Source organism: Leptopilina heterotoma, unplaced genomic scaffold (genome assembly GCF_015476425.1).
Source record: "Leptopilina heterotoma isolate Lh14 unplaced genomic scaffold, ASM1547642v1 Lhet_21, whole genome shotgun sequence".
Classification (NCBI taxonomy): domain Eukaryota; kingdom Metazoa; phylum Arthropoda; class Insecta; order Hymenoptera; family Figitidae; genus Leptopilina; species Leptopilina heterotoma.
In genome coordinates, this window is record NW_025110925.1 from 1,205,343 (window position 1) to 1,221,131 (window position 15,789).

A 15,789-nucleotide genomic window follows, 5' to 3' on the forward strand; every position below is an offset into this window, starting at 1 on the left:
TGCTATTCAAAACTCAGATTATACTGACATCCAGAACTTACGAATCATGGGGTTTTTTAGTGCTGATATTGTTGTTCCAAAGAAAGTAAAACCTACTGGAGCAATTAGAGTTTCACCAGAATTTTGGTACATGGTTTCAGCATCAGTTTGTATCATTGCTATTATAAAATTTATAGCATTTTTATTAAAATTCAGAAGAAGAACATGGCAAACGTTGCATATCAGTCAATTTATAATAGGAATGGCACTTCCTGAAGAACCTGAGCATTGGTCGGAAAGAATAGTTTTTGGCTCACTTCTCATTGCGTGCATTGTCTACACAAGTTACTTTTACTCTATAATACTTGATGTCAGTTTTCGACCGGCTCCTGAAATTTCATCTGTAGCAGAACTGATTAAATCGAATTTGTCATCAAATATAGACTTTTGGTTCACCTATATGTTTGAGAACCATTCAAATCCTGATATTCAACAATTAATAGATAAGTCTACTGTAACAGAATATGTTATGGATTGTTTGTACACTTTGGCTGATTATCAAAACGTCAGCTGTATCTTTAGCAATGCTGTAGAGTCCATTAAAGAATATGAATCTGAATTTGGTGACTTAAATGTGAAAATACTACCAGAAAAAATTGTACATGGATTCGAAAGTTTCATGGGAAGAAAATACTCACCCTATAATGATCGCTACAATGAAATAATTCAAAAAGCTTCAGAAGCTGGATTAATTAAATCCTATTCAAGCAGTGAAAAATTGTTAACACATTCTGTAAAACCAGAATTGATTATGAAGAATAAACTACTACCTATACTCTTAAGTGTACTAGCCATTGGATACTCTCTCTCTATAATAGTTTTTCTTCTTGAAGTAATTAAAGCGAAGTTTGGAAACAGGATTTTACACAAGGCAAAGATTCAATTCGGAAGAAGAGACTAAAATAGTACTTCCTGATGCAAAATGTAAAGGTAAGATTATAGTTGAAATAGTTAAAATATTCTCTACAATAAATTTATTGTAAATATTAATTTTTTCTTTTATTCATTTCAGATAATGAAGTAGTAACATGACGCAATGCGTTCAAAGAAGAGTCACGCACGTAGACCTTTCGATCAGTATAATTCGCCATCCATGGAGGATGTTTAGCACGCATTTGAGATTGGTGCTCTTACGTAATGTTGATTAAGAAATTAACTATTTTTAATCTACAGAAAAATTAAATTTTTTTAAAGAATTATGTTTAAGAGTGTACGAAGGTCTCTTAAATTTCTTATAATTATATAAGACCTCCGATTATTGCCTAACATAAACTGCGCATTGACTGTAAAAAGTATCTGTGTGTGAAGAAAAACTTATTGGAAAATGTTTGTTTGTCAATTTCGTATCATATATAATCCAGTCAATACCATTTCTATTGGGCGATAATGATAATATTCTAGCTGATTTTTTTTAATACTGCGAAAAATTTCACTTTTCTGGCAATTAGAAAAACAAGGGCGATAATCAACAGAATTTCATCAGACCTTAAGGAATAGAGCACCACTATCAATTAGACGATAAACTGTAATCTGTTAATATAATTATACAAAAACAAGTCTTTAAACAAAATACTTTTTTTAAGTGATTTATTTTTGTCATAAAGCATACACATCAAGCGTTTAGTTTAAAACAATGCATTGCGTATCGGTAAAAACTATAGAAAGTTTTTGCGCATAAATTATTTTTTCATTTTCATAAGAAGATTATTCAACTCTTTTATTAATGAAACCATTGCAGTCTCTTTTGGTGTTTCAATGACGCTCAGTATTTGGACGAAAACATCTCTTCCTTCAATAATTTTATGAACAATCGTATCCCTTTTCAATTTTATTACATTTGTAACATAGAGTGGTAAATCTTGCTTATGAAATATACGACCAACATCCACTATTCCAACTTGATTCTTAACTTCCAAACTATACAGTACAAGTCTTTCTGAGGATTTAGTGCTTGCACAATTTTTTAAAGCTGCTTCTTCAGTTAAATGAAATGGACTTAAAAGTTTACTACTAATAAAAACTCCTTTAGCTGTTACAAAATTTCTAAAAATTTCAATAGGCATATTTATTGCATAATAAAGGGTGATTGGACTCTGGATCCATTCCTCATCACATTGTCTTAAGGCCAGTTTGTATACTGAAGCAGGATATTGCAAATTTGAAAACTTCTCTGCTTCTCCGTTAATTTCTGAATATAACACGTAGTAATCCTCAAATAGAATATTGTTAACTTCAGGAGTTAACATATAGTTTTTCCACACAGGTTCTACTTTCCATTCAAAAGTATCATTATATATTTCGCTAACTCTTTTCGTTGCATATTTCATATCCATGACCTCATACGTTTCACTTTTACACAGAACATCATTAATATAAATGTTATTTGTTATTTTCCATTCGTCATATTTTTCAGGAATTGTAATTGCTGAATAAATATCTTGTGCCAACATATCATAACTGGGAACACGACTTGTTTCCTCATCAATTTTTAAAATATACTGTTTTAAAATATCCACTGATTTACGAAATCTGTGCAGAGGTGTTCTTAGGGATATATCAAATGCAACATTCTTAATAATTTCGCATCTTTTAGATTCAATTTTTTCATTTTGAATTAAATGGTATTCCATGTCTCTAATATTCATCCACACATCTTTTTCAATCGGCTTTTCATGCAATTCTAAAACTAAAATTTCCTTTCCATTAAAATATTGAGCATCATTAACAAAAAATGTGATTTCTGGAAATACAATGTATTGATTTTTAAAACTATGATGAAATTTTGCTAAATCAACAAGTCCATAACGAGACTTAAATTTCATGTGATAACGAACTTCCGTTTGTAAAGAAAATTTTGATGATTTCTTAGGGATAATCTCGTCAGGTTGAATATCTACTAAAAGAGTAATATCGTTAAAATAAAACTCCTTTTCTTTCAAATTCTTTAAATATTCAACAAAAAATGGTCTATTTATTGTGTGACTAAACCATAGGTCAATTGAATTATTTTCCTCTGTTTCAAAAATTTGTATGCTATTTACATATTCGACATTTAATCGAAAAAACTTTAACAAATTGTTTTCTTTTATAAAAGACAGTCCCTTTTCTTTAAACACAACAAATGCTTCTACGCCTTCATTATAAACACGTTCCCCCAAAGTAGAGAGAAAATATTCATTGCTTCTAATTAAATCTTTTGATTCTGTCGAAGTTACAGAAAAAGTATCATTTGGCAAACTTCTTCGTAAAATTCTGTGCGCATTGAAAATTCCTAATTTTTTCTCTCTAAAAATTGGCCAGATGTGATCTGTAAATATTTTTGATGCTGTCAAATAAGTAAGTTTAGCACTTTTCCTTTGAGGCGAACAGTAGTCTTTACTGGTGTAGTTTTGCAAAAGGTTCTGAAATACAGTTTTCTTGAGAGATGCATAAGTGTTTCCTCTTTTCTTGCTGATTATTTCGGCCAAATATCCGTTAATGTTACCATAGGAAGAAAACAGAGTTGTGCTAATGATGTGCTGATAAATTTCCTTTACGTTCTTTGTATCATGAGATCGATTTTTACCGACGTAGGGGCCACTTTGATTTATCACATTTTGCAGAAACTGAAGTTTTGTTTCGGATTCATTTTTAGATTTATTAAGATATTCGAAGAAAGTGTTTAGTACAGGAACAGTTTCAGTCCGCTTTTCCAGTGTGATTAAGCCCTTCTCGTAAAGGATCATACCAAAAATGGTAATGCAGTGACAAACAGGAAAAAACTGAAAATTTTCATAATGTAAATAGAGCCTTGCTCTTGACTTTAATTTTTTTACTTTAACTTAAGATTCTTTTTAAATTAATAAATTAGATTTTACATTCAGATCAATACCGCCGTCTTTTTATGAAGTTATCTAAAAGTTATCTTTAAAGCCATAAATCTTTTTAAAATTATTAATTATTATTAATTAGTCCTATTGTAAAATTTCTGAAATCTTTCAGAATAAAAATTAATTAATATAAATCTAATGATGTATATTTGAATAATAAATATTAAATTAAATAAGTTAGTATATTCTGTAAAAATTTATTAAGATATTTTAATTGCAAAATACAATTCATTTCCTTTTTATTTATATAGACCCGAGAAAAAAATATATTATTCATTTGGTACAGTTAAATATTAAAATTGTTTATATGTTTATAACATTACCTATAATAAACAATTTTTTATTATTCTAAAAATTTTATGACATCATTTTCAAGTTTGAATTGAAAAAAAATTATTTCATTTCTAACTGATCCGTTTGGCAAAGCCTGACTCTATTGATAATTTTTATTTGAAAAAATTTATGAACATAGCACATAATGTCCATTAAAAATTTAAGCAAATAAAAAATATTGTATTTCTAATAGTTTGCGAAAAAAAAGTATGCAATAAGGTATATCTATATATTATATATTATGCATAGACTCAAAGCGTTAGCATGTGCCTGCCAGAAATAATTTAAATAACTATTTTTCCTCATAAATAACTAGAGATACCACATTGTTTAATGGCTTAAATTTTAAAGAATATTATAGACTATGTTTATCATTTTTTTTAAAAGCAGAGATATAATTGTTTATAGGGTACATTGAAAAAATAAACAATTTTAAAAATAATATTTAAAAAAAATTATTATCACTATTTTGAAAATAGCAAAAGTTATGATAAAATAAAAATATAATACCTATAACCCTTTGTGAATACAAATGGAGTCTATCTAATCCTTATAGGTTTCTTTTTAAAAACAGGATTCTATGAATAGCATGAAAATTGTTCTCCATGTAATATGATCAATCAATTGATTTTTAAATCATTTTATATTATTTCAACTGTAAATATAATACCCAAATAATCACTGTCATAAAAATTTATTGAAGCCACCAAAATTTTTGAGATCACTTAGCGTGGATTTTTCTTAAATTATAATCAATATAATCAAAGTAAAATATCTACAATACTTTTTTGTAGGTGTTTACAATATTTTTTCTCGTATTTTTTTAAATAGAGTCTTACCCTCTGAGCATGGAAACTTCATTGTTCTAGAAACGTTCCTAAAACGTTTTTAGAACGTTTCATGTCTACTACATAATAACGGCTTAAGAACGTCCAAATGTTCTAAAAACGATTTTAGAGCATAAAACGTACATTGTATTATGAACGTTTCTAGAACAAAAACGTTTCCGTGCCCCATAGAGGGTAGGGTTTTTAATATTTATATACATTATATAATATTTTTCTTTGGTTAGAAAAGCTTAAAAGTTAATTTCTTCTTAATTTCTACTCTTTAATTTTATCAACAATAACTTTCAGATATCTTCAGAAATACTGCATTATTAAAAAAGCCGTTTTTTTAACATTATTTGGTAAATTTAAAACTGATTCTTCAGTACTTAATCCAATATTTAATCCATTACTTCTTTATTATTAGTATTAGATTTTATATGGGTTCTTATTCAAAAATTCATATAAATCCCTAGAATCAATGTAAGAATCCACATGGAATTCTATATAAAAAACACATGTGAAATTGGCACAAGATTTGAAGTAGGAATTTTCAGGTTTAGGAGTATCTACATTAACACAAATGCAAATTTCTATATTAATTCATATAAAAATCCTGTTTCAATTCCCCAATGTGGTTTTTTTTATAGAATTCCACATGGATTCCTATAATCGACTATAACATTTAGTAATAAACCGATTGATTCTATCTCATATGGTTTTATAGTTTTCAAAATTCAGAGGTGGCCGACTGTTGTATCTTTTACCCTATTTATAGGGCCATTGCGGCTCCACCATCACCAATTAAAAGTTTATCAATGATTAAATTGTTAACCAACAAATCGTGAGCGGTAAAACTGGCTTTAAGCAGTGAATAACTTTTAATTAGGATTGGCTGAATTGGCCCTTATTCCAGAAGTGCTTAATAAATAACAATAATGAATAAATAAAAGTTAATTCAACAGATTCATAAGTTTTATATATTCAAGCTTCAAAGTTTATGTAATAATACAAAAATTTTTACTTAAAACGAAATATAAAATTTTATACCATGTACATGTTGATAGATTTGTTTAGGCGAACAAATAACTTCACGTCTTAACTGCAAGAATGTGTTACAGAAAACTGACACAATAAAAATTTACTGAATATAAAAATTTAGTGGCGTAATATGCTTTATCAAAAAAATTTATATTTCCTTTATATGGTCAACTGTAAAATATGTACGATAATGTGTTTACTACTATTTCAAGGATTTATATTTTTACAATTATGTGTTATTATTTTTATTTTTAATACTGTCAGACTATAAAGTTAATTATTATTTAATTATTCGAGTTTTAGTCTCAAAAGAACTTTAAATTCAAATATAAAGACCCGCGTTTTTTGGTCATTTGTATATTCGACCAATCTCTAATTACTCTGTCTGATTACCTCTGGTTTACCCAACATTAATAAATATTAATTTTTTAAATAAGTTATCAACTTTTTTTAACATTAACATTGTGCTATTCAACAAAATTAAACTTTTTGTACACATGAAAAAGTCAATCATTTTCGGAAAGTAGAAAACACTGAGAGACTTTTTGTTTCAAAAAATGTTGAGAATATTCATTCACAATATATTATTAGTATCTGAAGTCTCATTATTTTAATTCAAGTTAATTATTTTTTTCAATGTAAGTTTATAAATATGTGAAATATAACAAACCGTATAATTGAAAAATAAATTGTATTTAACTTATATATTTTTACTCTTTTAACCGAGATTATAACGAATAGATGAACTAAGTTTATTTTGTTATTATTTTTAGCATAGAGATAGTGTTTTTTTAATATTTTCTTTTAAACGTATAAAATCGCAATCATCATTTTCGAACAAGTTTTTCTCTAAGCACATATATATTTCATAAAGCAAATTTTGAAAACGAATTATTGCTTACAACTAAAACCTTTGAAATCAGTACAATATATAATGATTGTGACAGGAACCATGTTTAGTGCTACAGATAATCCATAGTTTTTGGATAAAAGAAACAAATCTAAGTTTCATTTTTAAAAATTTTGTAACTGGTTCAAACCATTTATATATTTCGAATAAAGTCGTTGCAGCCTAATTTAAAAAAAATTGATTCTTTTAGAAATATATATGTATAAATATATGTATTTATGTATTTAATAGTATTTTTTTGCAAAATTGAGACATGTAATACCCAATTATAGAAAGTTTGAAAGCAGTAGTCTATTAAAAAATATTTTTGAAAACTTATTGACGTATAAAGTATTCTCGAAAAGTAAGACAAAAAATACACGTGTAAGGCTGTTTTGATATAGTTTAATTTGTCTAAATTTTTTTGGGGTAAAACAACCATCGAGATAAGGTTTACAAATCATCTTTTTTAAAAATATTGTTGCTTTGCTATATCATCATTACTGTGAATATTACTTATAAGAAATGTTATTTTTATGAAAATCCCTAAAGTAAAAATATTCAATTTTAATAATTAACGAATTTCGACCAATAAATAAAATTTTTTTAAAACGTTATGAGAGCTCTATTGTTTACTAGAAGGCAATGATTATTATTATACCTACAATATTATGTATGTGTTACCGGTAAAACCCGAAGTCCAGGAATTTTACGAAATGCCTAGGCAAATCGGGAAATACCTAAAAGTGGCCAGGAAATTCGAGTTTTACCTAGAAATTTTAGGCATTTCTCAAATTGCCTACACGGAGAGAAATTTATAGTAGTGGGTAACATAATTGTGGTTAGGGTGACCATCTTTAATGCTACGTATACAGACAGCTATCTAGATAGTCACCGTTACCATCAATATCATCAGGAGTAACATCTTGGTAGTAAGGGGTAGCATAACTATATTTTTTTTAGCATCTGTGATGGTTGGCAGTAGCATAATGATAGTATCGTGTAACATCATCTTTTTAACATCAAAATCTGACTATCCATTTCTCTCAGTGTATAGGCATTTCGCGAACGTGATAGAAAGCTCAAATATGTCTTAAATGAGAGCTCGGACCCTCAACTTTAACATCCAAAAGCAAAAAACCATGTAGAAATAACTCAAAATTGTGGGAAACAACATTTTATTAATTTACCCTATATGATCGCTAACTAAAATATTAGCTGATGGGCGCGCACGCGGTAAAAAGTTGTTCCCCACAATTTTGAGTTACTTCTACATAGTTTTTTGATTTTGGATGTTAAAGTTGAGGGGTCGAGCTCTCATTTAAGACATATTTGAGCTTTCTATGACGTCGCGTTCTTTTTTATAGTGCTTCAAAAAGTGCCAAAAATGGGATATTTTGACACTTTGACCCCGTTTTTCTCAAAATTGAGACGTGATGGGACAATTTCACTTACAGATTCGTAATATACGGCAAAAATCCTGTAAGTTTGACATGCTGCAACAAATAACCAGCAAAAAATATATGTTCACAATTAAGGTTTCAATAAATTTCTCAATTTGCCTAAATCGACTTCGGCATTTCGCGAAATGCCTAGGAAATTTACGAAAATGCCTAGGCAATTCGGAAAATACCTAAAAATGTCCAGGAAATTCGAGTAATACCTAAGATTTTAGGTATTTCCCGATTTGCCTAGGCATTTCGCAAAATGCCTGGGGAGTCGTCCATATACCACGTGGACAGATTTTCAAAGATTATTGACCCCCCCCCCCTCCCCCCTTGTGGACACAAAAATACATGGGATCGTGGACATTTTCAAACTTTTTTTAACCCCACCCCCTCCCCCAAAAAGTGTCCACGTGGTATATGGACGACCCCTGGACTTTGGGTTTTACCGGTAACATATGCACGCCGTGGACAACATGAAATTAGAATATAATATCAGGATGTATTAGATGGAAAAAATTATCAACAATTTCCTAAATAATACCATAAAGTAATTTTGATATTTTATATGAAAATTTATTTTTTCAATATAAATTAACTTAATTTTTTAGGAAATTGGTAATAAGTTTTTCCATAAAATATATCTTGATATATTATATTCTACTTATATGTCGTTCACGCGGCGTGCTTCATAATCGTATGATATATAAAAAATGAATCATTGCTTTCCAGTAAACAATAAAGCTGTCATACAGTTTCAGAAAAAAACTTTTTTTTATTTATTTTCAATAATAATCAACATTGATGGTTAAAATTAATTAAATTTTATTGTATTTATTACATTAGTGAATTTTTACCTGTAATTTACAAAACCAATATTTCTAATATAATTAAAATTGATTGTTTAGTGATAATCAAGAACAGTAGAAGAATTACCGAAAATGAGTTTTATACCCCTATGCTACAGTTTATATAGTTAATACATTTACTTTCGAGTTCCTAATCTCATTATAAATGCTATGTGTAACTGATATTAAATAAAAACACTTTAATCTGTCTACATATATATGCTATGGACAAATAAATAATAAAGTGCAACTGTAAAAAGCTCAAAAAAAAATTTTTTTTCTTTAGCAATTTGCTCATAGGCGCAAAATTCGATTCATTTACTGCCAATTTATAATCAATATTTCTTCAATTTGTAATTATTCGAAATCATTTTATTTCTCAAAGCATTTTAAAGATTTATAATCTAAGCCAGTGTTAAAAATTCACGACTAGTTAATTTCGCGGTTAACACATGGAAATGAATTTTTCATGAATAAATAAACGATTCCCCTCTACATGCGCCTTACACTAATGTAGCCTATAAAAACCTTTGCGGTCACTGTAATATTTGACCAATTATTTTTGATAAAGCAAAACAAAATTGAGAGAAAAATTTTTAAATTGAAAAAAGTAGGAGAAATTTTTGTAGAAAAAAATATCAAAACAAACAATATGATTGCGAAAAGAAAGTCCATGATATTACCGATTTTAGCAGTCATGCTGATTATTTATTTGCAAACAGCACAAGGAGTTTCTTATTCTTCCGAAGAAGACTCTTCTGAGTCGTCATCTTCATCTACATCTTCTAGTATGTATGATTTTTATTACAGTCAACTCTCGATAAATAAACTTTCGATAAATTTAATTTCTCAAAAAATTAAATTTCTTTTTTTGATCACTTAAAAAAAATTTTATATTTAAAACTAACTTGAATTGACTGTCTTTTTAATTCCCTCGACGGATAAATATTTAAATATTATTAATAGTATTTCCTAAAAGAACAAATAATAAAATTTTAAATTTGTAAAAATTAATTGAATATTTTTTTAAGGTCTGAATTTCTAAAGAGCAATTCCACGTGAACTGATCCAATAAAAAATTAGATTTTAAATGACATTGTTTTATTAAAATTCACATAACTTTTAGAAAAATTGAGTGATTTTAATTTTAATATAGGTAGTGAATTTTAAAGCAATTTTTTGGTATTTTTCAATTCCAAAACTCTTTTAAAAAATATAGGAAATTATTTAACCCATCTTTTACAAAAATAAACCCTAGTTTTAAATTTTTACAAATATAATACTCCTTTTTTAAATTTATAATTTTTAATGGAAAGCTGAGATTTTTTTTCAGTAAATTATGTAAATTTAAAAATTGGGAAAACAACAATAGGTTTTCAATAAAATAAACAAAAAGTTTTTTAAAAGTTGGTGTTTTTAATGTTTAAAAAACTTCTTTTTAAGTTTCTTGACAACCCATTTGTTGTTTTCCCAATTTTTAAATTTACATAATTTATTGGCAAAATTCTTAACTTTTATTAATAAAATGATAAAATATAAAAAAAGAGGTAGTTTTTGTGAATAATTGAAAATAAGGTTTAACTTTTAAAAAAAGAGGGGTTAAAAGTTTTTTTCGAAAAAAGAGTTTTTAAATTGAAAAGTACCCAAAATATATTTTAAAATTCACATACATAAAAAATTGAAATATGTCAAGTTTTGTTGAAATTATGCTGATTTGAATTTAACAATTTCGCTAAACGGCATAATTACAATCCTCAAAATTTACGTAATTAATTTTTGAAAAAGTTAATATTTTAGGATTTTATTACTTTCGTGTAGAAAAACAATTTACCAGAGTTTTAAGCCATTCCCAAAAAATTAAAATTTATACTTGATTTTTCCACGTGGAATTGCTCTATAAATTTATTAAAATAGATTTAAAATTTTGTAAAATTACAGGTGATTCAGAAAGTTCTAGTTCAGAAACAGAAGAATCATCTGAAAGTAGTTCAATTACAGAAGAATCTAATGAAAATAGAAAACAATTTTTTAGAAGATTTGTGTAAGTGTAAACAATATCTATATTAATAAACGTTGTATTCCAGTAATCTGTTAGTTTGTTGAATGCTTTTTTGTTTTCCTAACTTTTTTTATAAAATTTTTCTTTTTAACTATTTTCAATTTTCAAGTATTGAAAATAATTGAATTTTTGAAAAGATTTTACTATTTAAAAAATAATTGAATTGTTTAGAAGGACTTATTAAAATTTTCGAAAATAATTGAATTTTTTAGTGAAATTTTATCAAAATTTTGTTTAAAATAATTGAATTTTTGCAAAAAATTTTACTATTTATAAAAATAATTAAATTCTTGCGAAGAATTATATTAAAATTTTTGAAAATATAAACAATAATAATTACTTTTGTACTTAAATAAGTGAATTTTTTAAATTTTGATTATGAAATTATTTTAAAATTTATATTTGAAAATAACAAATTTTGTAATTTGCTTAACATATCATTTGCTAGTTATATACATCATTTTCGTGTTACAGAAAAATGAAGTTGATAATTTATATTTTTATTTAATTTAAAAAAAGGTGATTTTATATTTAAATAAATAATGAAAACTTATTTTGTAACTAGTCCAGAACGATTTCGACGACAACCTTATCCAAGTGAGAAATTAGAAGAATTTCCATTCGAACTGCAGCCATCACAGAACGAACCTCATAATGGAGGATATAATATCGTAGGAGAAATGCATGACCTAAACCCACTTGGATCTTTAGTATCGGTTCAGGATCATGACTTGAATGTAAACTAAACATATTTATAGGCGCTCCCGGATTAAGTCTAAAACAAGTCTAGTACTGAGTCGACCAATCTGAGATTGAGTGCCAGTCTGGGCCAAACTTAGGTTTCCAAAATTTGTAAAATAAAGAAATAAAATTATTTAATTAATTATTATTTAAATTTATTATTATTCAAATTATTATTTAAAAATAAAATGCTGGACAAAAAAGCGACAAAAGATTTTTTTTCTTTAGTGTCCCTGGGCAAAGTTTCCAAGTTCCAAGTTTCCATCTTGTCCCCCAACTTGGATTTCTCAAAGTATTCCCGAATTGAAATAATTTAATTAGATTTTCTGTTATAAATCAAGAAAAAATAAGAAATATTACTGTATATTTTTCTAGTTTAAATTAATTTTGAATATCAAATTGTGCAGAAATTATTGTTAATATTTAAAAATAAACATTTTATATAAGAACAAAAAGAATTATTTTTAAAAATTTGTAATTTTGCATAGTAATAATAATAATAATAATAATAATAATAATAATAATAATAATAATAATAAACTGAATCCAGCATTTCCACCAGTGAGTAAAATTTTCTATTCGCCTTTAAAAATTATATTCGATTCATTTACAATTTCTAATCAATATTTTTTCAATTTGCAATTACATATTCGAAATCATTTTATTTCTCAAAGCATTTTAATTAAAGATTTATAATCTAAACCGCAGTGTTAAGAATTCACGATAAGTTAATTTCGCGGTTAACAAATGAAAATGAATCTTTCAAGGATTTCTCCACACGTTAATTGCACAAACGCCTCCCCCCTCTACAAACATCTTACACTATAAAGCCTATAAAAACCTTTGCGGTCACGAAAATTTTAGAATTGAAGAAAAGAAGGGAAATTTTTGTAGAGGAAAAATATCAAAACTGAAATAATATGATTGCGATTAATTAATTGAAATTTCGCTATAGGAATTTTATTAAATTTTTTTGAAATAATTGAATTTCGAATAAGAATTTTATTTTTTATAAAGATAATTGAAATTTTCATGAGAATTATTAAAAAATTTTGGAACATAATCGATTTTTTGCGAAGAATTTTATTACTTTTGAAAATAATTGAATTTCTGTAATAATTAGTAACTTCTAAAAAATTAAATTTTTTAAGTGTTTTTACCTAAAATTCTTCTGTAAATCCATTATTTTTAATAACTAATTAAATTTTATATTAAAAAATTTAACTATAATTCAGAAGAAGTTGAATTATTAAAATTTTTCAAAAAAACTATGTTCTTTAAAATTTTTAATTAAATTGATTCAAAATTGAAACTTTTTGAAATTTATTCTCTTCACAGCACAAAAAAATATTTGAAGTAAGAAAATAAGAACATTTCTAATAATAATTTTCTTCCAATTAGTGGAAAAAAATAAATCATTTTCCGCGAAATAGGACAGAAAGTTAAAAATGAAAAAAAAACGCTAAAAAATATAGTGTTTTTTCTGGAAACTGACTGTTTTTGTATACAAGTATGTTTTTTGAGTGTTTTGGGATTAGAATTATGTTGAAATCGATAGAAAGATTTTCATTAGGTACTTTAAAAAAATTTTGATTTTTAGCGTTAATTTGAGATTTTTGAGAAGAGACTATAAACCTAGAAATTTGCAAACTTTTTATCAAAAAAAGTTCTAGAGAAAAGTCGTTTGATTTTTCCTAATCTAAAATGATATGCAGTTAAAAATTTTGATTTTTTAAAAAATTGAAATCTTTAAATTTTGAATCTACTGTAGTTTTCGGCGAAAACGGCACCGGCGGACAGATAATTAGTAAGCTGCGCACAAAACTTTGAAAATTAACTATTTCCGAATTTCTTCTGACCATAATCTTTCAATATATCACTTCTGAGACCCAAAGGGACCATATTGATTTTATGAAATATTATTAAGAATTTCAAAATTCTTTATTTGTTAATCTTACACTTTAATTATTTTAGAAATATTCATAATAATTTGTTCGTGTAATTTAAAATATTACTTCGATATATTTTCTCAGCCAAGATGTTTGTAGATAGACATAAAATTATTTGAGCAACCCACAGGTAATCCAATTTTCTGTCTAAAATAAATTAAACTTCCAAATGGGTTGCAACCACTGTAGACACAATTAGCAGAAGGAAATGTAGATTTGACCATTTTTTCGTCTTCAAGACTTTCATTTTTACTATAAGCTGTAACTACCAAAGGACACTGTCCTTTATTAAACACTTGAATAGATTTTTCCCATGTAGGATAATAATGCAAACCAGCATTGAGACAAGCAATAATATCTGGCTTTTTAAAATCCATTTGTCCACAGTATGCATCATACAATAAAGAATGCATTTCAATTGTTAGTTCTTTGTTTTCTTGTTTGCAGGTTTCGCAAAGTACTTCGACACGATTTTCAGGAAACATAAATTCGTCTCCGATGAGAATTACTGAAAGTTTTTGCGCAGATTTAAAATAGTGCAATAATATTTCCCAGTCGTTATACTGTAGCTCTGCCAGAGCGGCGCCTACAACATGAATCACTAAATTTTCTGAATTATTATGAAAGTCCAATTTCTCCATGGCGAAAATTATTGACAGTGGTCTGGAATATTCGTCTGAAAATGATATATTCCATAAATCTCTTGTTTCCTCGGAATATGAATCAACTGAATTCTTTGTTACGTAAGTCTTCGTAAATTCAATAATTGAGGACGGTAATTTGTCAGTTTTTATTTGTGCACTCAATTTTACAGCAGTTGTAGTTGTATATACTGAAGTCGGTACAATCATGGTACTGATGATAAATTTATGACATTCCTCTTCATGAAGGGGATTATTTAAGTGTTCCTTGCAAAATGTAGTTTGTGGGCATTTTTTGCAATTCACAAGAATTTCATGTCTACTTTCGTAACAAATTGAACAAATTCTTGGAAACTGGATCATATGCATTTCCCATAAATTTAACTTTCTCTTCAGTAATTTAGCTGCTTTTACCTTCAAACATTCCTACAATAACAAATTTATTTTAATGATTGTTTAGAATATAAACTAATTAAATTTTAAGATACTTATTTTTAAAATACTTATTTATACCATATTTTTCTATAAATAGAATGAGAAGAAAATATGTTTAACCGATTTTAAAATGCCAGAGAAAAATTTCACGTGGAATAGCCCATATTCTGAAATCTTGTATTTATACTTACAATTAATATGTCACCTTCTCCATTATTATAAAGCCGATTAAAAACAGCCGTTCTTTCTTCCACAGTGTTTACTTTCAATGATTGAAAAAGATTATCCACTTTCCAATCCTTTTTAATTTGACACAAAACTCTGCAAAATTGCTTATGATTCGGCCAGTCTTGTTTCTGGTGTTCTTTACTGCAGTACGAAATCATATTGCAAGCACCGCATCTTTTTAAATCGACATTTTCACCGTAACAGCGACAAATATGGCACATATTTGGATAGTAATGTGATTTTTCATTATTTATCAAATCTGTTATGTCCACATGTAGAGTCTCGCAATAATTTGAGAGATGTCTTTGCATTGATTCAGTTAAATTATCCATATTTTTTTATAACACTTATTAAGAATGTTGGAAGGTTCATAAAATTTCTAGGTTATGGAGCTATCAGCTATCGCGGAACAACATTGATATCAGTGATATCTATGGTTAAGACG

General features: G+C 27.0%; 3 protein-coding genes across 3 annotated transcripts; 1 reads left to right on the top strand and 2 right to left on the bottom strand.

The window, feature by feature from the left end:
- Positions 1–1,617: 1,617 nt before the first annotated feature.
- Positions 1,618–6,241, bottom strand: LOC122501524. The gene is made up of 2 exons (XM_043611059.1): positions 6,119–6,241; positions 1,618–3,800 (listed from the first exon to the last, which is right to left on the bottom strand). The coding sequence occupies exons 1-2, from the start codon at positions 6,125–6,127 to the stop codon at positions 1,719–1,721; spliced, it is 2,091 nt and encodes a 696-aa protein (XP_043466994.1). The 5' UTR covers positions 6,128–6,241; the 3' UTR covers positions 1,618–1,718.
- Positions 6,242–9,707: 3,466 nt separating this feature from the next.
- LOC122501526 lies at positions 9,708–12,239 on the top strand. The gene is made up of 3 exons (XM_043611061.1): positions 9,708–10,079; positions 11,230–11,332; positions 11,916–12,239. The coding sequence occupies exons 1-3, from the start codon at positions 9,944–9,946 to the stop codon at positions 12,094–12,096; spliced, it is 420 nt and encodes a 139-aa protein (XP_043466996.1). The 5' UTR covers positions 9,708–9,943; the 3' UTR covers positions 12,097–12,239.
- A 1,774-nt stretch (positions 12,240–14,013) lies between these two features.
- LOC122501422 lies at positions 14,014–15,784 on the bottom strand. The gene is made up of 2 exons (XM_043610864.1): positions 15,308–15,784; positions 14,014–15,107 (listed from the first exon to the last, which is right to left on the bottom strand). Exons 1-2 carry the CDS (start codon positions 15,674–15,676, stop codon positions 14,121–14,123), a joined length of 1,356 nt encoding a protein of 451 aa, XP_043466799.1. The 5' UTR covers positions 15,677–15,784; the 3' UTR covers positions 14,014–14,120.
- Between the last annotated feature and the right edge of the window lie 5 nt (positions 15,785–15,789).

What these genes read in the sequence shown, in the direction of transcription:
- LOC122501526 (XM_043611061.1), top strand. Translation starts at nt 9,944, where the DNA reads ATGATTGCGAAAAGAAAGTCCATGATATTACCGATTTTAGCAGTCATG. An exon ending in ATCTTCATCTACATCTTCTA is followed by an intron (nt 10,080 to 11,229) that starts GTATGTATGATT and finishes GTAAAATTACAG; the next exon opens with GTGATTCAGAAAGTTCTAGT. An exon ending in CAATTTTTTAGAAGATTTGT is followed by an intron (nt 11,333 to 11,915) that starts GTAAGTGTAAAC and finishes TTTTGTAACTAG; the next exon opens with TCCAGAACGATTTCGACGAC.
- LOC122501422 (XM_043610864.1), bottom strand. Translation starts at nt 15,676, where the DNA reads ATGGATAATTTAACTGAATCAATGCAAAGACATCTCTCAAATTATTGC. An exon ending in GAGAAGGTGACATATTAATT is followed by an intron (nt 15,108 to 15,307) that starts GTAAGTATAAAT and finishes TTGTTATTGTAG; the next exon opens with GAATGTTTGAAGGTAAAAGC.